The sequence below is a fragment of the Schistocerca cancellata genome, chromosome 3 (assembly GCF_023864275.1).
Source record: "Schistocerca cancellata isolate TAMUIC-IGC-003103 chromosome 3, iqSchCanc2.1, whole genome shotgun sequence".
In the NCBI taxonomy this organism is placed as follows: domain Eukaryota; kingdom Metazoa; phylum Arthropoda; class Insecta; order Orthoptera; family Acrididae; genus Schistocerca; species Schistocerca cancellata.
Genome location: NC_064628.1, coordinates 928,272,716 through 928,299,519, shown reverse-complemented (window position 1 = coordinate 928,299,519; position 26,804 = coordinate 928,272,716). Strand labels below are relative to the sequence as shown.

Below are 26,804 nucleotides of genomic sequence, written 5' to 3'. Positions count from 1 at the left end.
ACTGTTTTAATGTTCAAAACAGCTTACCTAGGTGACGCAGTGGGAAAAACTCAAGTCTACATATGAGTTGTTCGATTTAAAAATGGCGACATGTCGATTGATGACAAACATCGCTCTTCCCGAATCAACGAAAATACTGGAAAAATTCGAGAGCGTGTTTTCACAGACCGTTGACAGACAATTGATCAGCTTTCAGAGATTAGTGGGTTATTTTGGAGTTCGGTTCAGCGAATTTTAACGGAAGATTTGGAAATGAAAAGGGTTGCTGCAAAGTTTATTCCTCGGGTTCTAACAGACAATCAAAAGAAGCGTCGAGCAGAAACATGTTGTACTTCGAAAAAAAAAACAGCTTGAAACTGTTATGGTGCCGCGGTTCTGAGCCAGAAACCAAGCAACGTGAAGACGGCATCGTCCAGCCGCCGAAAAAAATCAAATCGAAATTCAAAACAATGCTGATTTGCTTTTTTGATGTCAAGGGCGTAGTTCATTCAGTGTTTGTTACCCCAGGACAGACCATCAATCAGACCATTCATTTGGAACTTTTAAGAAAACTGTGGAACAGTGTTCGTCAAAAAAGACCGGATTTGAGGCACGCAAGAGACTGATTCAATGGTTCAAATGGCTCTGAGCACTATGCGACTTAACTTCTGAGGTCAGCAGTCCCCTAGAACTTAGAACTAATTAAACCTAAATAACCGAAGGACATTACATACATCCATGCCCGAGGCAGGATTCGAACCAGCGACCGTAGCGGTCGCTCGGTTCCAGACTGTTGCTCCTAGAACAGCACGGCCACCCTGGCCGGCCAAGAGACTGTTTCTACATCTACATGTACATTTATACTCCGCAAGCCACCCAACGTTTTGCGGCGGAGGGCACTTTACGTGCCACTGTCATTACCTCTCTTTCCTGTTCCAGTCGCGTATGGTTCGCGGGAGGAACGACTGCCGGAAAGCCTCCGTGCGCTCTCGAATCTCCCTAATTTTACATGCGTGATCTCCTCGTGAGGTGTATGTAGGGGGGAGGAATATATTGGATACCTCATCCAGAAACGCACCCTCTCGAAACCTGGACCGCGATGAAGAGCGCCTCTCTCGCCGAGTCCGCCTCTTGAGTTTGCTAAACATCTCCGTAACGCTATCACGCTTACCAGTTAAACCTGTGACGAAACGCGCCACTCTTCTTTGGATCTTCTCTATCTCCTCTGTCAACCCGACCTGGTACGGATCCCACACTGGTGAGCAATACTCAAGTATGGGTCGAACGAGTGTTTTGTAAGCCACCTCCTTTGTTGATGGACTAAATTTTCTAAGGACTCTCCCAGTGAATCTCAGCCTGGCACCAGCCTTACCAACAATTAATTTTATATGACCACAAGACCGCATCTCCACACACAGCCATCTCTGTTAGACAGTTTTTGGCAAAAATTGCATTGTTCCGCTGCCCCACGCATCTTACTCGCCTGACCTGGCTCCGTGTGACATTTTCTTATTTCCACGCATGAAAAGAGGCATGAAAGGTCACGGATTAGACAACGTAGAAGAAATCAAGGAAAAAGAAAAACGAGGAGCTGTCAGCCGTTTCTAAAGATGACTACAGATGGTGTTTCGAAGAGTGGAAGCAAATGTACAGGGTTATTACAAATGATTGAAGCGATTTCACAGCTCTACAATAACTTTATTATTTGAGATATTTTCACAATCCTTTGTACACACATACAAAAACTCAAAAAGTTTTTTTAGGCATTCACAAATGTTCGATATGGGCCCCTTTAGTGATTCGGCAGACATCAAGCCGATAATGAAGTCCCCACCACACTCGGCGCGGCATGTCCCCATCAATGAGTTCGAAAGCATCGTTGATGCGAGCTGGCAGTTCTGGCACGTTTCTTGGTAGAGGAGGTTTAAACACTGAATCTTTCACATAACCCCAGAGAAAGAAATCGCATGGGGTTAAGTCAGGAGAGCGTGGAGGCCATGACATGAATTTCTGATCATAATCTCCACCACGACCGTTCCATCGGTTTTCCAATCCCCTGTTTAAGAAATGCCGAACATAGTGATGGAAGTGCGGTGGAGCACCATCCTGTTGAAAGATCAAGTCGGTGCTGTCGGTCTCCAGTTGTGGCATGAGCCAATTTTCCAGCATGTCCAGATACACGTCTCCTGTAACGTTTTTTTCGCAGAAAAAAAGGGGCCGTTTCATCACTGAAAACAAGTTTCGCACTGAACGCATCCTCTTCCATGAGCTATTGCAACCGCGCCGAAAATTCAAAGCATTTGACTTTGACATCGAGTGTCAGGGCTTGTAGCAATTGTAAACGGTAAGGCTTCTGCTTTAGCCTTTTCCGTAAGATTTTCCAAACCGTCGGCTGTGGTACGTTTAGTTCCCCGCTTGCTTTATTCGTCGACTTCCGCGGGCTACGCGTGAAACTTGCCCGCACGCGTTCAACCGTTTCTTCGCTCACTGCAGGCCGACCCGTTGATTTCCCCTTACAGAGGCATCCAGAAGCTTTAAACTGCGCATACCATCGCCGAATGGAGTTAGCAGTTGGTGGATCTTTGTTGAACTTCGTCCTGAAGTGTCGTTGCACTGTTATGACTGACTGATGTGAGTGCATTTCAAGCACGACATACGCTTTCTCGGCTCCTGTCGCCATTTTGTCTGACTGCGCTCTCGAGCGCTCTGGCGGCAGAAACCTGAAATGCGGCTTCAGCCGAACAAAACTTTATGAGTTTGTCTACGTATCTGTAGTGTGTCGTGACCATATGTCTATGAATGGAGCTACAGTGAAGTTGTGAAATCGCTTCAGTCATTTGTAATAGCACTGTATTAGTTGTAAGGGAATGTATTTTGAATAGGATAAGATTGTTTTGTAAACAATTTGAATGTATATAGCTTTTAAAAAATAATTCTGCCTTTTTTTTCTTTTGGCTGGCAGCAAGCGAAGCTAAAAGGCCGCGCCAAGTAGTTATTTACAGCATGAATGTAGCGAGTTGCGGTTGTGGGAAGCTGCCACTTCAACACGAAGCAGCAGTGCTGGCTTGTGGCTTTAGTGGTCTCTGTAGTGTTCCCCAGGAGTCTGGCTTCACGTAGCATGACGTGACGGCGCACACAGCGCCGTTAAGCCCGTCCTGCGGCCGCCGGAGCCGCCGTGTGACGGCGTGGGCGGGCGCTGCGCCGCGCCGCCTCCTTTTTACTGGCGCCATTTGGCCGCCGCTGCCGCCTGTTACTGCGGCGTGTGACGCCAGCCCCGTGTTTCAGTGGCGGACGCAGGTGAACCTGGTGTACGTCGCCGGCTACTCCGTGTCGCTGGTCGCTCTGGTCATCGCGCTCGCCGTCCTCTCCTACTTCAAGTGAGTACCGCCAACTGCATTCTGCTGACCTGCCCAGCTGCCAGAATAACAAAGCGGCTGGCAGCTTGCTACCGTACCGGCAACAAACCCGAGTCTTCCGCACCTGCTGCTCTGTCCACCATTGTCGTCTCTTTATGCTTCCACAAATCTCGGTAAGCAGCTGTGAGGTACAGAGGAGAGGGGGGGGGGAGGGTTAATGCTCCCTGCTGTTTCATGTCGCACTATTAGCCAGCATATTTGTTTTGTAAATAAAAACGTCTTCCCTGGTTGCACTTTGTTTTTTTTTTTTTTCCAGGCGCGTTCCACCTCTCTTCACTTTAAGGGTTAATCAGTGGGATGATTTCTTCTAAAACATAGTGCAGCAAGAGAAGGCGTTTTCATTTACAAAACAAATATTTCTGTGCTTGCTGCGGAGAATAGCCACACAAAGAAACTCGTTATTAGCCAGCACATTTTAAGTGGTAATTCTGCAGTTGTTATGAAACTTAGCGAGTTTGCGTAGTGTTTTGTAAGTAGCACAACTGCTGAATTAGTTTTCGGAATCATGAGTACTGTGTACTCAGAGTGAAAACGCACACACTTTTCTGCACGAAGGATTGAAGATTCGTGTGTATATTATTATACAGGGTGTCTCAGCTGTCTTGTCCACCCAAAATATCTCTGGAACAATAACAGCTGTTGGAAAACGACTTTCACCGGTATCAATGTAGGGCTGGGGCCCATGAATGTACATATTTGGAAACATTCTAAAACGAAAGCATATGTGTTTTTTAACACAAATTTATGTTTTTTTAAATGGACCTCCTATATTTTTGCTTCAGCAATCCATAGCATGACAAAGCACATACACAATGGCGTCGATTGCATCGCAATATTCCAATTACATCCCGAGATATTGAGACGCGAAGTTGACGCTTGAAACACCCGACATGCGCTGCTAGCACACGTCCTGAGGCTCAGGCCTGAACCCCATGCTGCCCGTAATCGCGATGTGATTGACAAGTAAGTGTCCCTCTTGATAAGTATGGAGGTGTGATTACACATGTCAATCACATCGCGATTACGGGCAGCATGGGGTTCACGCCTGAGCCTCAGGACGTGTGCTAGCAGCGCATGTCAGGTGTTTCAAGCGTCAACTTCGCGTCTCAATATCTCGGGATGTAATTGGAATATTGCGATGCAATCGACGCCATTGTGTATGTGCTTTGTCATGCTATGGATTGCTGAAGCAAAAATATAGGAGGTCCATTTAAAAAAACATAAATTTGTGTTAAAAAACACATATGCTTTCGTTTTAGAATGTTTCCAAATATGTACATTCATGGGCCCCAGCCCTGCATTGATACCGGTGAAAGTCGTTTTCCAATAGCTGTTATTGTTCCAGAGATATTTTGGGTGGACAAGATAGCTGGGACACCCTGTATATATTGTCCAACAGTGCAGTATTTTGTGTACATTGATGTATTTGGTTACTTGTGTCATAAAGCTTCTTTCATCCAAGTTCTATCTGGCATACGCTGTCAGCTGTATGATATTCCCAGAATTTGTTTGTAACAGAGAGAATGAATTCTCGTAGAGTACTTTGTAACATTTTGAAAGCTCAGGAAGCATAAGGTAGTGAATTTCTTAAGTTACTAAAAAGATCTCTATTGGTGTGATGAATTACTCCTTTTCCATATGAGCCTTGTAAGTAATTAATTCTTCTTTTTCGTAGCTCCGTAAGGCAGCACTCTGACTTTTTGCCACTTTCTGTTAAATTTTAAATTCTTTCACATTAGAAAATATAGAGGCAGTCAGATAGATACTTTTCTGTGAAGATGATAGATACTAGCTATAAATTACAACTGCAAATCTGGATCATAGTTCTATGTAAGTAGACTAAAACATGCAATGAGTAAACTGCTCTATAAAACTGAATCTCGGTATCCATCTTTTACGTGAGTGGTCATGTTGTATAATTTGGATCTATATAACAGCACATCGTAAACTAAATCAGCAGAGTGACCGTTTAACTATCTAGTGTCTTTATTATTAATTTACAGACTTAGTTTCACGGGACAACTTAGTTGCATAGTCGTATTGTGGATCGTATTGTACTTGATCTGTGAGTCAGTCTTTCCACATTTGTCCCATTTAACACAAAGTTTATTGAACACCGAAATGCTGTATACAATTTACGTTAAGTGTAAACGTTCTCTAAAGCGTTTCTTTCAGTACTTCTCCGACATTTCAGATTTACAAATATCTTACAAATTTCGATTTTTTTTCTGTTTTGTTTATATCGTTTGTGTAGAATATGTTGTGTTAAGACTCACAAAGACTGACTATCATGACGTGATCTGCCCACTAGGCAGATTCACCAAAAATTCGGTATTCTCCAGTCCTACCGCTTATTCAATTTTCTTTTCCTAGGTACGTGTGATATATTTATTTGATTTCGTCAATAAACCGCTGTTTTATTCTGCCTCTGTTTAGGCCTCTTTCCAGTTACTATTCGTTCTAGTGCATCCTTTATCATGCTGTCCCTTGTCATCCAGTGTCCAAGCAAATTCCTTTCTCTTCTTTGAAATATTAGCGGTAATTGATTTTTCTTTTACTTTTTGTAAAACAACTTCATTCCTTTTTTATCTCTTCATTTCACACCTTCCGTTCTTTTTGAGACCCATTCAAATGCCTCTAACAATTACTCCTCTTTCCGCAACAATGTCCATATTTCGGCATCACGCAAATCAACGCTCTATAAACTTTTCCTGTTAAGCAAATGTTTCCAGAACGTGTCTTCTCGTTGTAAATATTACACAAATCACAGCCTGTGACTGCAGTAGTTAGTTATATGTATATTTACTGCACTGTTGGCAAACGAAATATATCAACTGTTCGTCCGCTATAATCACGGAGAATTTAGTTTCTAGCTGTAATTGGTGTACAATAACCGCTGGATGTTATTGAATAGTTACCAGGCACATTGTCTGCTATCATCCTACGTCACGCCACATTGTGATGACGACATAAAACATGACGAAGGGTTGCTCAGTTTGCTTCACTATCATCGTGGTGTCGTTTCTCTATGGTACTCTTATCGTTTTGGTCACCATAGTTACCGGCGGCCGAAAATAGCGACACCAACGTAACTGTTGTGATTTATATTAGTAGCGAGCTTTGTTTCTCTGTGCTTATTTTTTTATTATTTAATGGAATGTCTGCAACTAGAAGCGAAAATCGCCATAACGGTAGAAAGACTAAGGCGAACCTAATAATGCACCTTAACGAGAAACTTGTCATCATTACGTCTTACGCAACCGCATAACTGTTATTGCCTCAGCCATGTACGTTGGCAATCTAGCGGCGAACAGGCTGTGTCGTCGGCACCTTGCGTGGTTAACTGACACAAGCTTTGTTATTCTGATCGATATGCACCTGATGTCAGTAAATCCTTAACTGCCTACATGTGAAATGTATCGGTAAGTGTTATCTGACAAACACCTACAATGTTCTCAATCATGTGCTCGTGAATGTGCTTGTAATTTTATTGTTTCAAAATATCTCATGTATTAAACTATAATTGTGAAAATAAATGTGACACTTCAGTGCATACAACTTTCAATATTTGAAAGTTGTTTTGTGATTGAATAAATTTTCGATAGGCCTGAAATTCTTAAAGAAAACTACACCCCTTAATCTTGAAATTTATATAAAAATATTTGCGCAATATAATATCTGCTCGGCTCTGCCCTGTAATAAATTTCATGTGCTTTTCAATGAAGTGGTGTTGGGTGGGGTAAAGCCAGTTTTGTTACTGTGGGTAAGAAGCATGAGAATCGGGTTTCAGTAGCATAAACCAGGCACTGCGTGGAAGTGTAGTCAAGGAAACAAAAAAATATAGTTAAGGTATCCAACTACATAGAGATTCTCAAGTGCAAGTCTTAGTAGTGAAATTTATGAGGCACGACCACATGGTTTCAAGCAAAAAGAAAAGGATGCTGATATTTCTTAGACACCACAGCTGAATAGACAAAAAGTGATTTTCAAAATAACTAATTGGTTAACTCTGGGACAGGAAGGCCAACATGACATGAAGTAAAGAAATTCAGAGAGACTTTAGGGTTGGAACATCCCGGTTCCTCACGTTAAAACAGGACCTGTTTCGAAGCAGAAAACAAAGGCCAGAAGAACACTGGTATACGAACAAACCAACAGCACAGCGACGATGTGAAGGAGCATTACCAATAAAGGAAACTTTGGGGAAAGAGCATAAAATGAAGCTGCAGCGTGATTCCAAGAAGATCACTTCGCCAATAATAACATGCTACAAATATTTAAACTGTTCGTTCACAGACAGCATTGCGACCTTAGGGGGCACTGTACAGGACGTCTACCTAAGTAAGAACGTCTGCCTAAACACTGGTATGTGTGGAGAAGTCGATGACCGACCGTTGCCAAGGATTAAGAGCAATCCATGGAACGTAGTCATGATTTAGTCACACAAGAATGGTATCAATAAAAGATTAGAACGCGAATTTCACTACTGGTGGCGGAATATCAACGTGGAGGTTGAACATCTGTTCTGTCCCATCCACCCTGTGAGTGGACAAGTGGCTGCTCTTCCAGCAGGGTCCGTGCAGACACGGACAGGGGTTTGCTAGTAATCTGGAGCTCGAACGTTAGGCGAGATTTGGAGCCCGCTATGGAAAAAGCATCCAGAGCTGGAAAGGAAGCCAATGTATATTCGATACATTTTGTGTGTGAGTGTGTTTGGAGCTTACTGGCGCTCAATGGCTACGTTATCAGCGCCCTACGCGTATTAAAAGAAACGAATGTGGATGAAGTTATGAAAATTGTTACCACACAGTGAGGGGGAAATGTATAGAATGACATCATGTTGTCACTCCCACCTCACTCGCATTCACCCACACAATCACTCTATCGCACACGCCTCAAGACAACAGAGAAAGGTTGAAAGTCCGCATCTCGTGGTCGTGCGGTAGCGTTCTCGCTTCCCACGCCCGGGTTCCCGGGTTCGATTCCCGGCGGGGTCAGGGATTTTCTCTGCCTCGTGATGACTGTGTGTTGTGTGCTGTCCTAAGGCTAGTTAGGTTTAAGTAGTTCTAGGAGACTGATGACCATAGATGTTAAGTCCCATAGTGCTCAGAGCCATTTGAAGAAAGATTGAAAGGTGTTATGCCTGGGATTAAAACGGAAGTAAAACCACAGAAGCGCTAAAGCGAAGGCACAGCGAAATGTGACTGGCTGACTACTGACTAAACAGAAATGTGTTTGAACCAGTCACCCTACAAACACATATAAAAACAACTCCCTTAAATTTTCGGAAAAAGTTGGACAAGTCCCAAAACTTTGAAACTTTGATGAAATTCGTTTGAACGTTACTTAAAATAGAGAACAGATCCGTCAGCAAATCTGCCTCTGTCCACTGGTGGGAAAATAAAACACAGTCTCATAAAATGTGATACACAGTGGTCTGTCCGTCACAAGCACCACACATTGGAGTTTTTTCTCTTCGAAACAAGAATCCATGCGTCATAGTGATGTGTCCTATGTGAAGACGAGTGGGGTGAAGGATGTACGCCGCAGCCGCGTTTTGGGCTTTACCAGACTGAGTGTGCCGTGTGTCACTTGCAGATACACATCTTCCCATCGACGCAAGACCCTCCGTCTCAACAGTGAGGCCATAGCATGCAGGGGGATGGCGCACCGAACTACCTGAGCATCGTGACATGCCTCCTCGGCTTCTACATTTGTTCTTTCATTCCCGAAGTACCCATGTGGCCTGGCACCCAGCGAAAGGACACCACCTTCCCCAGCCATTGTAGCCGGAGGAGGGCGTCCTGGGTTTTCTGAATTATCAGCTGGATAGAAACGCTGCAGAGTCCGAAGGGCACTAAGGGAGTTGGAACAGATGAGAAATTAAGCAGGCATGGCACGTCTTGTCTGCTCCAGCTCACTCAAAGATCGCGGATAGTTTGGCATCAAATGCAGTGAACTCCGGAGGTATCCGAATCTTGAGGACGCAATATGGGGAATCAACAGAGCAACCGATGGAGTCCCTATATTTAGATCTGTCTGTGAAGACAGCTGCGTAGTATTGGTGTTCATTTTAAATGTACGGAAGTATCGCATTAAATAAAGAAGCAGGAGTGCAGTGTCTCCTGGACTGCACTAAATCTGGACATCTGCAGTAACCCTGATCTGAGCCTGTACAATTGACTCCGGTACATATTTTGCGTGGACCCTAAACGGCCTTGTTGCCCGTGCATGATTCGATACGTAAAGAGGCTCTCCAGAGCTGGATGAGGAACGCTATGGTCTGCTGGGGAAGAGGGAGAAGCGAGGAGCCGACGCGCCTGACACACCATGAGATGCTGCAGCCGGATGGTAAGTGGCGTTTCGCCAGCCTCAGCACAAACATGGTGCATGGGGATGGCCCTGTAAGCACCTGTGGAGATCCTCATCCCCTCATGGTGTAGAGCATCAATTATTTTCAGGTACGTAGGTCTCGCTGACCCATAGACTCAGCATCCATAGTCCATACACGATCGAGTGATAACCCTGTAAAACTGCAGCAGACTTCAAATTGTTCGACGCTCTCTGGGGCTTTGCCTAGGTCCTTCATATGTGGTTCAAATGGCTCTGAGCACTATGGGACTTAACATCTATGGTCATCAGTCCCCTAGAACTTAGAACTACTTAAACCTAACTAACCTGAGGACATCACACAACACCCAGTCATCACGAGGCAGAGAAAATCTCAAATGTGGTAACCACGACAGCCTGGAGTAAGAAATGTGGCCCCAAACTCGCACAGAGTCTTTAAAAGGGGGAATAATGTTATACACATGCAGCTGAGATAAATTAAAAATACGTCGGGAACGATTAAAATAAACACACACACACACTTCTTCACAGAAAACATAAAACCTGTCTTTGCAAAACACTCCAACAGCGTCTTCAATGTTACAAACGAGTTGCCGTTGCAATACTGGAAGAAGAACAGGAAACTGCAATGTCGTCCACAAATAAGGAGCACTGTACAGGACTCCTTACTGCAGACATATTACTGTTTATGGCTATGGCAAAGAGTGTACCACTTGAATCGTAGCCATTACGAACAACATTCTCCTGTGATTTGAGACTTTCTCGGCGTATTCCATTCGTGAAATCTTCTCGGGTGATCAGCCGAGTAAAGGCGTCGTCTTCTCGCAACGTTTCGAAGGGTTTCGTACCCATCGTCTTCAAGCGAAGTGTCGAGATGCTGTGTTGTGCGGTCCTATAAAGGCTCCTGGACCAGTGACTGATCCCGGGCGCCGACCAATCAGGTACCTGCGGAATCGGCCGCCGCGCCAGTGGTGGGGGGTTCGCGGCGCGGACCGGGCGTCGAGTCCCTGCCGGTTCCTACTACGTCTTTGACCGCTACCGTCTTCGTGCCGGAGCGTTCTCTTCTAATTTTAGTTATTGCGGGATTCCAAGCTGTACTAAGTTGGAAACCAGTGTCTCGATTGATCAGGTTGCTGTTCAACCGAATTTCTACAGCCTCTTTGAAAACCGAATCCCAAAATCCTTTAGCGTCACACAGCTTCTTCGTACCCTCAAAGAGGAAGGTGTGTCCTTCGTTAAGGCTATGTTTCGCAACCGCCGATTTTTCTGTCTGACCAAGGCGTACATGTCTAATGTGTTCCGAGCGCCTCTGCGTGATGCAGCGCTGCGTTTGTCCGATGTATTTCGTACCACATTCACATTCAATACTGTATACGCCCGGAGTCTGCAGTCCTAGGTGGTCTTTGACTGAGCCAAGTATGTCTTTAATTTTACTTGGGGCATGAAAAATTGTCTTGATGTTGTGTTTCTCCAGAATGCGGGCAATCTTGGCTGTTGGCGGTCCCGCGTATGGTAGGAATGCCAGGCATCTGGTCTCATCTTCTTCTTCCGGTGTGTCTACCTTCCTGCTCTTGTGTAGGGCGCGCGAGATTTGCGTCTCATTATAACCGTTGCTGCGGAAGGTCTTCCTTAGGTGTTGTAACTCTGCAGGTAGGCTGTCATCATCACAGATAGACTTGGCCCTGTGCACAAGTGTGTTAAGCACTGAGTTGCGTTGTGCCGGGTGGTGGCAACTCTGTGCATGAAGGTATAAATCCGTATGTGTCTTCTTCCTATACACAGCGTGACCCAAGGTGCCATCAGGGTGCTTCTTGATTAGAATGTCAAGGAAGGGCAAGCTTCCGTTTTCTTCCACCTCCATAGTGAATTGTATGTTGTTGTGTATGCTGTTCAGATGTCGCAGGAAGTCTTGCAGGTTCTCTCTGCCATGTGGCCACACGACAAAAGTGTCATCCACATATCTGTGGAAGGCTTTAGGTTTCAGTGGGGCGGTGTCCAGGGCTATGTCTTCAAAGTGCTCCATGTAAAGATTAGCGATGCCTGGAGCTAAGGGGGACCCCATGGCTACACCATCCACTTGTTCATAAAATTTGCCTCCACATTTGAAGTGGGTGTTTGTTAACACATGCCGGAACAGCTTTATTGTGTCCTCACTAAAGCGTGTTTCGAGCAGCGCTAGGGAGACTTCCAGCGGTACTCGTGTGAAGAGTGAGGTGACGTCAAAGCTGACAAGAAGATCTTCTTTATCCAGGCGAAAGCCTTGTAGTACCTTCACAAACTCCGCCGAGTTCTTGACATGGTGCTCACAGTGACCCACGATCGGTTTGAGCAGTTGTGCTAGGTACTTGGCTAAACCATATGTCGGTGAGTTGATGGTGCTCACTATGGGTCGCAATGGAACTCCGTCTTTGTGGATCTTAGGGAGCCCATATAGCCGTGGTGGTGCCGGTGCTCTGGGGTACAGCTTCCTGATGACGTCCTTTTCCAGTCCAGAGTCATTGAGCAAAGCGATGGTCTTGCGAGTCACGGAGGCTGTCGTGTCCTTGTCCAGTTGCTTGTAGGCAGTCTCTTGTAGCAGTGAGTTTATCTTCTGCCAATAATCTTCTTTCCTCAGTATCACCGTGGCATTGCCTTTGTCAGCAGCTAGAACGACAGTGTCCTCATCCTCACGTAGGGCCTTAAGAGCCTTCCTTTCAGCAGACGTTATGTTGTCACGACAGCCTCCGTGACTCGCAAGACCATCGCTTTGCTCAATGACTCTGGACTGGAAAAGGACGTCATCAGGAAGCTGTACCCCAGAGCACCGGCACCACCACGGCTATATGGGCTCCCTAAGATCCACAAAGACGGAGTTCCATTGCGACCCATAGTGAGCACCATCAACTCACCGACATATGGTTTAGCCAAGTACCTAGCACAACTGCTCAAACCGATCGTGGGTCACTGTGAGCACCATGTCAAGAACTCGGCGGAGTTTGTGAAGGTACTACAAGGCTTTCGCCTGGATAAAGAAGATCTTCTTGTCAGCTTTGACGTCACCTCACTCTTCACACGAGTACCGCTGGAAGACTCCCTAGCGCTGCTCGAAACACGCTTTAGTGAGGACACAATAAAGCTGTTCCGGCATGTGTTAACAAACACCCACTTCAAATGTGGAGGCAAATTTTATGAACAAGTGGATGGTGTAGCCATGGGGTCCCCCTTAGCTCCAGGCATCGCTAATCTTTACATGGAGCACTTTGAAGACATAGCCCTGGACACCGCCCCACTGAAACCTAAAGCCTTCCACAGATATGTGGATGACACTTTTGTCGTGTGGCCACATGGCAGAGAGAACCTGCAAGACTTCCTGCGACATCTGAACAGCATACACAACAACATACAATTCACTATGGAGGTGGAAGAAAACGGAAGCTTGCCCTTCCTTGACATTCTAATCAAGAAGCACCCTGATGGCACCTTGGGTCACGCTGTGTATAGGAAGAAGACACATACGGATTTATACCTTCATGCACAGAGTTGCCACCACCCGGCACAACGCAACTCAGTGCTTAACACACTTGTGCACAGGGCCAAGTCTATCTGTGATAATGACAGCCTACCTGCAGAGTTACAACACCTAAGGAAGACCTTCCGCAGCAACGGTTATAATGAGACGCAAATCTCGCGCGCCCTACACAAGAGCAGGAAGGTAGACACACCGGAAGAAGAAGATGAGACCAGATGCCTGGCATTTCTACTATACGCGGGACCGCCAACAGCCAAGATTGCCCGCATTCTGGAGAAACACAACATCAAGACAATTTTTCATGCCCCAAGTAAAATTAAAGACATACTTGGCTCAGTCAAAGACCACCTAGGACTGCAGACTCCGGGCGTATACAGTATTGAATGTGAATGTGGTACGAAATACATCGGACAAACGCAGCGCTGCATCACGCAGAGGCGCTCAGAACACATTAGACATGTACGCCTTGGTCAGACAGAAAAATCGGCGGTTGCGGAACATAGCCTTAACGAAGGACACACCTTCCTCTTTGAGGATACGAAGAAGCTGTGTGACGCTAAAGGATTTTGGGATTCGGTTTTCAAAGAGGCTGTAGAAATTCGGTTGAACAGCAACCTGATCAATCGAGACACTGGTTTCCAACTTAGTACAGCTTGGAATCCCGCAGTAACTAAAATTAGAAGAGAACGCTCCGGCACGAAGACGGTAGCGGTCAAAGACGTAGTAGGAACCGGCAGGGACTCGACGCCCGGTCCGCGCCGCGAACCCCCCACCACTGGCGCGGCGGCCGATTCCGCAGGTACCTGATTGGTCGGCGCCCGGGATCAGTCACTGGTCCAGGAGCCTTTATAGGACCGCACAACACAGCATCTCGACACTTCGCTTGAAGATGATGGGTACGAAACCCTTCGAAACGTTGCGAGAAGACGACGCCTTTACTCGGCTGATCACCCGAGAAGATTTCACGAACATTCTCCTGCTCAAAACTATGTGACAGCACATTACCAACTTATTACCAAAAAAACGGTTTGATAAAAAGGATCAAACAAAGATTTTATATTGCCACAGAAACCCCACTGCTGAAGAACGAGGGGTCCCCAAGCATTATCGTAAGCCTTACTTATGACAAAAAATATCCCTACACAAGGCTGTTTATGTAGGACGTTCTGCTGGATAGCAATCTCTAGCAAGATGAGGTTGTCTAAAGTCGATGGAAATCTGCTGAATCCACACTGAGAGTGAATTAGGAGCTGTCTGGTCTCCAGCATCCAGACCAGACGACGGTTAACCATTCGTTCCAAGGTCTTTCGTACAAAGCTCGTTAAGGTGACGCTCTGCTGACTACTGAGACACCATTGCTCCTTTCCCAGTTTGAAAAGACGGATCAAACTTTCCTCCCTCCATGAGTTGGGAAAGTTGCCTGTGTGCTATACCGAACTAAATCTTCGTAAGAGGATTTCCTTAGCCACTGGTTGCAAGTTCCGCAGCATACTGTATCGGATTTGTTCGTGACCAGGCGCAGTATCACAAGCTGGAGACAGTGCCGCATCCAATTCTCACATGGAGAAAGGTCTGTTGTAGGACTCTTTTGCTAGAACTGAAGCCAGACCTACACCTTTCCATGGTCGCACGTTAACGATGAATCACTGGATCCTGGCTGACAGTGGCAGAACTCAGGGGAAAATGCTTTGCTATTGTCTGTGCAATGTCTCCAGTTGTTATTGGAGACCCGCCTGATTCAACAACGCTGCTATAGGTAACTTACCTACCTTTGCCCGAAAGTCTCCTGTTGGCTTCCCATACTGTAGTAGATGAAGTAAAGTGGTTTATAGGCTCCAAAAACACTTGACAATACATTTTATTGCCTTCCTTGTTGATATATCGAACCTTCGCCTTCGATAATCGAAAGCACAAGAGGCCTCCTAGGATGACCAGAGAACCGTGGATGGTGAAATCAGCTGCGTAGTAGATTACTCGTGTGATGTGGTCCAGCCACTCCTGGATGTTGTCGCGGCACTCAAACAAGGCCAGCTGGCTGAACCTCATCCAGTCAGCTTGTAACGTCCCCTTAGAAAATGTTCTGAATTACTGTGCTGATAAAACTCTTACATTATTTGCTTTTCAAACCGCTGAGCAAAACTGAACGTAGTCAAACATTCACTAAAGTGACACACAATATTTTTTTAGCGCAACGCAATCTGACTTTCAGTAATCCCTACAAGAGAATGGCTCTGACTAAATTAACCTATACGTTTCACAAATCACTTACCTCACAAAAATCTTCGTTACTCGAACTACTGCAATACAGCGAGCGCCACTACTGCCAGCTAAATAAAAGATTCAAACTACTGAAGGCACTAACTACTGATAGGCATAGTTAGCAAATGAAAGATTTTAATAAAGAACAAACAATGTATTTACCTTAATAGTGTTCACAAGTCATAATATATATAGCAGTTCATGACATCCAGTCTTACAAATGCATTGTCTCTGATGGACACATGTCCAGATCATTGGCTCTCAAATTTCCGCCATCTCTCTCCCCACATCCACCACTGCTGGCAGTTCACCTCCAACTGCGCAACGCTACGTGATGTTCACATCCAGCTGCCCAACATTACAATAGCCAACAACAATGCAAACCAGCCACAGACTGCACACAGCACAGCCAGTGATATTCATACAGAGCGCTACGTGGCGTTACCAATAAATAAACCTATACAGCCTACTTACAAGCTCTGCTGATCATCTGTCATGGCTATGTTCTTTCAGGCAGAGCTCCATCCATTACGTGAATATGAAGTGCGAAGTGGTAACTGGAATGAAGCTCGTCAATGGCTTCCCACTCGACAGAGTCTGCATGGGGTGGAGAGCAGAAAGACTGGGCAATTGCCTCACTAAAATCCGACCTCAAGGACAAGTAAACCTCGAACCCTAATATGTAATGGGCACTGAAGTCTCCTGTAGGAAAAACGGTTGGAGGAGTTGTTCTATAAGGCCTATTAGAGCTTCAGAGTGAATCGCATCATGCGTAGGTAAATACAACGAGCAAACGGTGTTCCTCTGACATAAAGAAATTTCTACAGCAACCGTTTGTAAGTCAGTAGGTAGGGGAAAAGCAGAGGAGTGGTGCACATTACAGACAAACAAAGCGACCCCTCCCTTGGCACTCTCCAGAGTGAATCGCCCTTAAAATAGGGGCATCAGATGCTTTAAAATGGGTTTCCTGCAAAAATAAGCGCAGGGCGCGTTACTGTGCTAGCATTTCCAGCTCCTCCACATGTGTTCTGAACATATTAATGTTCGTCTGCAGTATGGAGGCCATTTTAAAGGTGAGGTTTTACTCTGTCTTTCCGCTTCTTGTTCCGCCTTGGCGGCGAGACAGCAACGGATGTGGGATCACTTGAGGGACGTGCTGGTTCTCCTCACACAAATGTCGATGTCCATACCGACGATGGTAGGATCATCATCAGACCCATCAGCCAGTAACAAAGCAAGGTGGTCATATAGTCCGATGGCTTCAGCACATGCTTGGCAAATTTGGCAATTTGACCTTCGTACCCAGCTTGTATTGGGGAAGGTGGCAAGGCTAATTTAACATAAATACTTTGCTGTGTCTCCTAATGTCTGTTGTGAGGATTTGCTATGCACACTGATATTATTTCCTGCAGATTTCAGTGTTTCAGCAACAGGAGGACTTGGCTTTGGGACCAGTGGTTCAGGCTGCCAGCCACATTTACAGGTGCCCTGTTCCACCATCATTGTCTGGGAGAACACTAACACTCTGGAAGGCTGTTTCTATGCTAAGCCAAAATACTTCACTGAGTGGCCTTAAATTACTTCTTCACGTCAGAGTACGAGACACATTGGGAGACTTTAATTTGCTGAATCATCTTTCTTTCAGCAAAGAAGGGACAGTTCCCGATCCAAACTGGTTGGGCTAGGAGCAATTAGCATCTCAGGGTGGGTTAGTACATTGAAAACCTTGTTTCTATGCCATGTTGCCACTTCATCTACATGTAGTCCAACCGTTACAACCCATAGGGTTGTGACGAAAGAGTTGTCACTTGAATGAGTGCAATGAATTTGGGACATAAGGTCTAACTTAAGGTGGAGAAATCCTTCTGAAATATACCCCAGGAACTTCAGCAGAATGAAAGTCAGAATAAATGTTGCTGACTTATGGCACTTACCATAAACCCTTTTCATAGCATTCCTGATTAATTTCTTTTTATTCATCAACGTAATGTCCCTTCATGTGACAACATGTGCAGATCACAGGGGATATTTGCCAAGCATCTTGCCATTCAGCATCTTCCATACTTGGGGAGCCATCATAGTCTCCAACAGGAGAGTACCATACTAAGGACTCTTGATAGAACTGAGTTGCCCTGAAAGTTCTTCGAGAGCTTTTCTAAAGAACCACCCACCCGTTTCATTACAACAAAAACATTAAATATCACATTATGTGGGCTGTTACTGCGGTTAGTGTCGTCGACAGAGATGACCCAGGTTGACTAGCCACTTGTAGTCCCTTATGATTTTGGGTATTGGTATTGACCAACAGCCCACTTGGACTGCTGGAAGGAGAAAAATGATGTTTAGGCTTCCTGGTGTTCCAAAGAGCAGCTAGGGAGGAAAGTCCACCCACACAGAGTGCCGCTGCCCTGTGTAAGCCTTATACGAGGTGCATTCAAGTTCTAAGGCCTCCGATTTTTTTTCTCCGGACTGGAAAGAGATAGAAACTTGCGCATTGTTTTAAAATGAGGCCGCATTCATTGTCAATACGTTCCAGAGATGGCGGCACCATACGGCAGATGGAATTTTACCGCCAGCGACGAGAATGAGAACTGTTTTAAATACTTAAAATGGCGACGTTATCCTTACTTGAACAGCGTGCGATCATTCGTTTTGTGAATTTGCGTGGTGTGAAACCAATTGAAACTCATCGACAGTTCAAGGAGACATGTGGTGATGGAGTTATGAATGTGTCGAAAGTGCGTTCGTGGGTGCAACAGTTTAATGAAGGCAGAACATCGTGTGACAACAAACCGAAACAACCTCGGGCTCGCACAAGCCGGTCTGACGACATGATCGAGAAAGTGGAGATAATTGTTTTGGGGGATCGCCGAATGACTGTTGAACAGATCGCCTCCAGAGTTGGCATTTTTGTGGGTTCTGTGCACACAATCCTGCATGATGACCTGTAAATGCGAAAAGTGTCATCCAGGTGGGTGCCACGAATGCTGACGGACGACCACATGGCTGCCCGTGAGGCATGTTGCCAAGCAATGTTGACGCGCAACGACAGCATGAATGGACCTTTCTTTTCGTCGGTTGTGACAATGGATGAGACGTGGATGCCATTTTTCAATCCAGTCACGAAGCGCCAGTCAGCTCAATGGAAGCACACAAATTCACCGCCACCAAAAAAATTTCGGGTAACCGCCAGTGCTGAAAAAATGATGGTGTCCATGTTCTGGGACAGCGAGGGCGTAATCCTTACCCATTGCGTTGCAAAGGGAACTACGGTAACAGGTGCATACTACGAAAATGTTTTGAAGAACAAATTCCTTCCTGCACTGCAACAAAAACGTCCGGGAAGGGCTACGCGTGTGCTGTTTCACCAAGACAATGCACCCGCACATCGAGCTAACGTTACGCAACAGTTTCTTCGTCATAACAACTTTGAAGTGATTCCTCATGCTCCCTACTCACCTGACCTGGCTCCTAGTGACTTTTGTTTTCCAACAATGAAAGACACTCTCCGTGGCCGCACATTCACCAGCCGTGCTACTATTGCCTCAGCGATTTTCCAGTGGTCAAAACAGACTCCTAAAGAAGCCTTCGCCGCTGCCATGGAATCATGGCGTCAGCGTTGTGAAAAATGTGTACGTCTGCAGGGCGATTGCGTCGAGAAGTAACGCCAGTTTCAGCGATTTCGGGTGAGTAGTTAATTAGAAAAAAAATCTGAGGCCTTAGAACTTGAATGCACCTCGTACAACTAAGGTGCAGGAGGCTTCCCAGAGGTTTCCCGCTGGCGACTATTCCTCTGTTCCTCTTCAACGGCCATGAATCTCATTGGCATGCAGCATACCATGAGACTGTGTTTTTGTATAGAGCTTATACCATCTTCGTGATCAGGGCGGCTAAGCCAAGAGCACCGTTCTTTGTGCCCTGTGACTCACAAAGTTCCACTGCCACCCTTCACAGTGGTCACTGAAGAATGTCCGCAGCTTACAGTTACAGAGGACTGGAGGCGCTCACGAGTCCCCAGGTCTGGAGCCTTAGGGTCACCAAGCCCCGTGACTGGTTATCTAGCATGCAGAGTGTAGCCATCTGCTAGTTGTGGCTCTCGTCAACACAAGTGACGCCTGTCGCTTGGGCTCTGAGTCGGTCTTCAGTTCATGTGGGAGGCTGGCTGAAGTGCAGAATGCTGCTGCGCACCTCGCATGCAGGCTGCAATGACAGCTCATAATTTGCAGCATCGCTTCTAGAACTGACCTGGATCCTTTGATGTGTACCCGAGTTACCGGCTGAAGAACTGTAGGACTCCCCTTGATAGGTCATCCGTGCACTACACAAAGGATGCAGCTACTCGGGTAGTAGAGTACTTGTGGAGTACAGATGGGCTGTTCAGTAGTTTTGAGGAATCCTGATGCATGCTCGACAGTCAAGACTTTCACAATAAACTATTGAAGTATTCGTAACAAAATTCCTGTAATTCCAGCTCTCCTGGAAAGTTGTAGGACTGAAATTAATCTTGTAAGTGAAAGATGGCTGAAACTCGACGTAGAAAGCTCCGAAATATTTATCGACACATGGAAAGTATTATCTAAAAGAAAGATTAGACGCCAAAGGAAAGGAAGTGTTTATAGCTGTCGACAAAAACATTGTTCTTGTCGAGGTCGAAATGGAGTTTCAGTGTGAAGTTATCTGAACATGAGTAGCAGGTGTAGGTGAACTGAAGCTAATTATCGTATGTTTTAATGGCCATATGATTGCACCATAAGAGTAATAGAATAATTTTAGAAAATACCCAGATTATGCATTATTATTTGGAGACAACTAATTTACCGAGTATAGAGTGGGACGGCTATGGACTCACTGCTGGCGGTACAGAGAGACAGTCTTGTAAACTAATCCTGAACACGTTTTCCGAAAACACCTTCAACAGCTACTAGTTCGATAGCCTACAAGCAACAAAATTTTTTTGGACCTCGTAGCTAAAGACAGGCCTCACCTTATCGATAGTGTCAGTATAGGTAGGGACAGCGACTATTTGTCACGATATCATAGCGGCGATGGTAAGTCCATGAAGAAGAAGAGGAGGGTATTTGTGCTATAAAAAGCAGAAAATTTGTTGTTAGCATTCTGCTGAGACAATGAGTGGAAATCATTTAATTCCAATACGATAGACGCAGCGGAATTTTTGGCGAAGTTTTAACTACAGGGTGTTTCAAAAATGACCGGTATATTTGAAACGGTAATAAAAACTAAACGAGCAGCGATAGAAATACACCGTTTGTTGCAATATGCTTGGGACAACAGTACATTTTCAGGCAGACAAACTTTCGAAATTACAGTAGTTACAATTGTCAACAATAGATGGCGCTGCGGTCTGGGAAACTCTATACTACGATATTTTTCACATATCCACCATGCGTAGCAATAATATGGCGTAGTCTCTGAATGAAATTACCCGAAACCTTTGACAACGTGTCTGGCGGAATGGCTTCACATGCAGATGAGATGTACTGCTTCAGCTGTTCAATTGTTTCTGGATTCTGGCGGTACACCTGGTCTTTCAAGTGTCCCCACAGAAAGAAGTCACAGGGGTTCATGTCTGGCGAATAGGGAGGCCAATCCACGCCGCCTCCTGTATGTTTCGGATAGCCCAAAGCAATCACACGATCATCGAAATATTCATTCAGGAAATTAAAGACGTCGGCCGTGCGATGTGGCCAGGCACCATCTTGCATAAACCACGAGGTGTTCGCAGTGTCGTCTAAGGCAGTTTGTACCGCCACAAATTCACGAAGAATGTCCAGATAGCGTGATGCAGTAATCGTTTCGGATCTGAAAAATGGGCTAATGATTTCTTTGGAAGAAATGGCGGCCCAGACCAGTACTTTTTGAGGATGCAGGGACGATGGGACTGCAACATGGGGCTTTTCGGTTCCCCATATGCGCCAGTTCTGTTTATTGACGAAGCCATCCAGGTAAAAATAAGCTTCGTCAGTAAACCAAATGCTGCCCACATGCATATCGCCGTCATCAATCCTGTGCAGTATATCGTTAGCGAATGTCTCTCGTGCAGCAATGGTAGCGGCGCTGAGGGGTTGCCGCATTTGAATTTTGTATGGATAGAGGTGTAAACTCTGGCGCATGACACGATACGTGGACGTTGGCGTCATTTGGACCGCAGCTGCAACACGGCGAACGGAAACCCGAGGCCGCTGTCGGATCACCTGCTGCACTAGCTGCGCGTTGCCCTCTGCGGTTGCCGTACGCGGTCGCCCTACCTTTCCAGCACGTTCATCCGTCACGTTCCCAGTCTGTTGAAATTTTTCAAACAGATCCTTTATTGTATCGCTTTTCGGTCCTTTGGTTACATTAAACCTCCGTTGAAGGCTTCGTCTTGTTGCAACAACACTGTGTTCTAGGCGGTGGAATTCCAACACCAGAAAAATCCTCTGTTCTAAGGAATAAACCATGTTGTCCACAGCACACTTGCATGTTGTGAACAGCACACGCTCACAGCAGAAAGACGACGTACAGAATGGCGCACCCACAGACTGCGTTCTCTTCTATATCTTTCACATCACTTGCAGCGCCATCTGTTGTTGAAAATTGTAACTACTGTAATTTCGAAAGTTTGTCCGCCTGAAAATGTACTGTTGTCCCAAGCATATTGCAACAAACGGTGTATTTCTATCGCTGCTCGTTTAGTTTTTATTGCCGTTTCAAATATACCGGTCATTTTTGGAACACCCTGTACCTGTCAATACTGAAGACATACGAGGTCAGAAAGGTGGACTAAAGCAAGTGCACTAACTTCAGTAAAATGCAAGACAGTCATGGTTCCGTGATCATGCTTAAAAGTCAACCGAGTTTAAAATGTCTCTGCGGTGCACCAAAGTTAATCCTCGGGGAGCAAACAGTCGGCAATTAACTGCGTGCTTCAGTGCGGCACACTTCTTGTATTGCAATGGTAGGCATCCTGGTCACGCAAATATATAAACAGAGATATGAATTTTCACGCGGCCACCCTTGCAGAAGCTTTCTAGACGTCACGTGGTTATTGACGTTATTGTCATATGCTCTCACTTTCGTCAACAAGGAGAACTATGTCTGTCGATCGCAACCAGTCCGTTCGTTTACGTTTGACGAAATGGGAAACAACAGAAGAACACTAAATTTTTCCAGATACTAGATGGATGTACTTCTCGAATTGTTCGGTGTCAGTGCACTAGTTCTTGAAAATAAAAGAAATGAAAGCTGCAGTATAAAAGAAGAAATGTAAGCTGTCTCAATTCAGACTATTTTTTTGTTCAGTTCTCCATGTCTTCTTATTTCTAGCTGCTTCCTTTAGTAACCCAGTTTTCACTGAAAACAAAAATGAGTAGTTACTGATATTTTATAAAAGATTGTTAGCCGATTGCGTAATTTAAAAATCACAAATAAAGTTTTTCTATCTACTTGTGTTTTACGCTTTATGCAAATGCCCATAGAACACACCCCTCGGTTTAAAAATTTCAATCCATGTTAACTCGAATCCAGATGCCCCCCCCCCCCTTCCTTCCACAAAGCGAGCTGTCACTTTTTCACAAAGCCATACTGCTTGTCGAAAATGTCTACCTTCTTTTTGCCTGATGTAGATAGTCAGGAAACTGTTAAATCAATTTTCTCGCGAATTTTTTTGAGAGTTGCATCGACTTTTGAACTTCACCGTACCATAAATACAAAAAAGTCAAAAATCAGATCGTCATATGGTTCCACTGTTACAGAAAAAGAGGAAGTGTGGTCACATGTGGAGACACAATTTCAAAAAAATGGTTCAAATGGCTCTAGGTACTATGGGACTTAACATCAGAGGTCATCAGTCCCCTAGACTTAGAACTACTTAAACCTAAGGACACCACACACTTCCATGTCCGAGGCAGGATTCGAACCTGCGACCGTAGCAGCCGCGTAGCTCCAGACTGAAGCGCCTAGAACCGTTCGGCTACCGCGGCCGGCACACAATTTCACTAATAAATCAATAACCTGCTGGGTTCCACTTAAATATGGGGTATGGTATACGATGCCTTGAACGCGGCGCTATATTAATGCCAGAAGCTTATAAAATCCTGGTAATTCCGAGAAAACCGGGCGTGAGCCATGGTCAGAACTAACCATGGTCAACTCGGTTGTTTAACTTTGTTCGAGGTCAGTCCTCAGAATTCTGCGTTGAATGCCGACTTCACGGCCATTAACTTTGAAACGATGGTGGTGCACTCGGCTTCCGTTTAATTATCAGATTTAAAAATTGCTGAGGGAACAGAGATAATTGCACCCTCGGTTCAAAAAAGAATGCGCAAATATCGACAGGCAAAAGTTAGTAGGAATTAGTGCGACTGTAAGAAGATCAGTGAGGGAAGCATACTTTTAACAACTGCCACCGTCATACCATAGGGAAAGATCTTGCTCTGACCCAGAGAAAATTCTAGTCAGATGTAAAATCACTAAGTGAGTCGAAGGCTTCTATCCAGTCACTCGTCGAACAGTCTAGGGTGGGGGTAGAATTTTTAAATTTCTCGTTTAAGGAATCATTCATCCGGTGGGGGGATCGTACAAACGTACTGTCGTTTCGCTGTCGCACAGACTCCTGCGTGGAGGGTAAACAGGATATTTCGTAAGAGCGCGCAAAAATTTAATAGGATTTAGAGGATGCTCCATTGAATAATTTGAGGTAGGAAACGCGGGGTAGGAGAAGCCAGTTTAAGGAGATAACAGGAATAAAAGCACATTACTGTGTACCTTTTTATTTGCATTAGTTACCTGAAAAAACCACCACTGACACAATGAACGCACTATTAGTAGTGTATCTTACAAAATGTGCTGAAACTGGCGGTCATCAAACCTCAACGCAAGCATGACATCAGCGAACAAGTTTCTGACGCACCCTGACAAATATCTCCGGCGTGTTTCGAATCACATCACAGGCAGCTACAATTCTGGCAACTAATTCCATCTCCTTACCCACTGGCGTCTCAAACACAAGAGACTTTAGATACCCTCATAGGAAATAATCAAGGGGTTCAGGCAAGGTTACCTCACAGGCCATGGAATAGGACGTCCCCTTCCAATCAAGCGACTGGGAAATACTGTAAACGTACTGCTTCATCGTATTGTACTTCACGTCTCTGAACAGCAATGAGTAATGAATGGGGGTCTCGCTGATTAATAATAGCACGTTGTGTCATGAGACAGTGTAAATACGATACAAGAGCAAGCAAAGCAAAGAACAAGCAAATGAAACAAAACCTGCATCACGACTTCATGGTGTTCAGGCTCGTCCTCCTTGTTTCCTTGCAGGAAATAAAGAATGTACGTGTAAATAAACAGCACTGTACGTTCAGACTTGTACACACTTTAGTTTTAAATAAGGCGGAAAGCGAAATACTAAGCAAATATGTAGACCTCTTCCGTATGTCCTTAAGCTGGCTTCTCCGACCACAGCTTCCCTGCCTCAGATAGTTCATGGGAGCATTCACTACTTCCTGTTACACTTTTTCAGGCACGGAAACACCCTGCAGGCATAGACATCCCCGGCGTAGACAAGGAATTGAAAGAACTGAAAATGAATAAATCGCCAGGACCAGATGGAATCCTACTTTGCCTTTATAGAGAGTACTCTACGCCTTTGGACCTTTTACGTAGCTTTAACTGATAGCGAACCTCTCGCCTAGCGCATAGACGCAAGCGACTGGCAAGAAAACGCAAGTGATTTATGTGTATAAGAAGCATAAAAGAGCGGACCCATCAAATTACAGACCACCATCCTTAACATTAATTTAGCACTGTTTCCTACGGCTAATTTAATTTTCTTTGGTAATTTTTTGTAATTGCCCTTGTTTTATTGCCCAAAACAAAATTTGCTAGTAATGCGCATTAATGTACTTTTCCATGTAAAACCGTATAAGGTACGATCTGCTTGTTAAAATATCGGGCAGCAGGACTTCAGATATACAGTAAATGATATGGAATGAAACATGAAATATCCGTAACATAGGTCTGCTGCAGAATTCTTCAACACATTCTGAGTTCAAATCTAACAAATTTCCTTGAGGCTGAGAAGCCTCTATTGACGAATCAGCTCGGTTTCAGGAAGCTACGCTCGTCCGAAACTCAGCTTGGCCTTTTCTCGCGTGAAATCCCATAAAAAATATGGATAGAAGGCATGCAGCTAGATTCCATATTCCTAGATTTCCGGGAAGCATTTGACCCGGTGACCTACTGCAGACTGTTGACAAAGGTCCAAGCATACGGAATAAGTTCCCTGTTAAGTGAGCGAGTCGAAATCTTTTTAAGTAATAGAATCCACTGCGGTGTCATCGACGGCGAGTATATATCAGACGTAAGGGTATCGACAGTACACAAGTGAGCTGACGGACCGGTTGAGCAGCAGTTTATGGTTCAAATGGCTCTGAGCACTATGGGCACTATGCGGCTGAGGAGGAGAAACAATCTAGTAGCTTTCGGAAAGAGCATTAGCAATGTGCTGCTAGGCATAGTCACATTGATTTAATTTTTAGATGTACGTTTCGACAGTGAGATGAAACGGAATGAGAACGTCATATTGATAATCCCGAAGGCGAAGTGTCGACTTTCTCTTCTTGGGGGTAAAGGGGAAGTGTACCTCATATATGAAGGAGATGGCAATTAGCACGGTAGTGCGACTTGTTCTTCAGGCTGCCCCCTCCCTCCCCCCGCCACCCGATAGAGGCGTGCCTCTAGATTTGTTAACGGTCGGTTTGATCTGCAGTTAAGTATTAAGTAAATGCTTAATGAACTCAAGTGTGAATCACTGGGGGGAAGACGACGCTCTTCTCTCGAGGCACTGTGGCGAAAATTTAGAAAATCTACATTTGTGTACGGCTGCAGAGCGATTCTACTGCTACCGACGTACATTTCACGTAACGACCACTAAGATAAGATACGAGAAATTAGGGCTCATACACCGACTTATAAACAATTGTTTCTCTCTTGTTCTGTCTGCGAGAGAAGGAGAAAAGTAATAACTAGTAGTCGTACATGGTGCCAGCCGCCATGGACCGTATGGTGACTTGTGTAGTATCGATGGTTCTTTTTTTCTTAAGGGGGGGGGGGGGCTCAGTCTTCTGACTTGTTTTATGCGGCTCGCCACGAATTACTCTCCTGTGCTAACCTCTTCATCTCAGAGTAGCACTTGCAACCTATGTCGCCAATTATTTGCGGGATATATTCCAATCTGTGTCTTCCTGTACGGCTTTTGCCCTCTACAGTATCCTCTAGTACCATGGAAG

General features: G+C 45.1%; 1 protein-coding gene across 1 annotated transcript in view; it reads left to right on the top strand.

Moving 5' to 3' along the window:
• LOC126176658 (calcitonin gene-related peptide type 1 receptor) overlaps positions 1–26,804 on the top strand; it is a 275,793-nt gene that overhangs the window by 148,888 nt on the left and 100,101 nt on the right. The window contains exon 4 of the mRNA XM_049923814.1: positions 3,265–3,356. Coding sequence (XP_049779771.1) covers positions 3,265–3,356 — 92 coding nt within the window. The remainder of the gene's footprint in view (positions 1–3,264; positions 3,357–26,804) is intronic.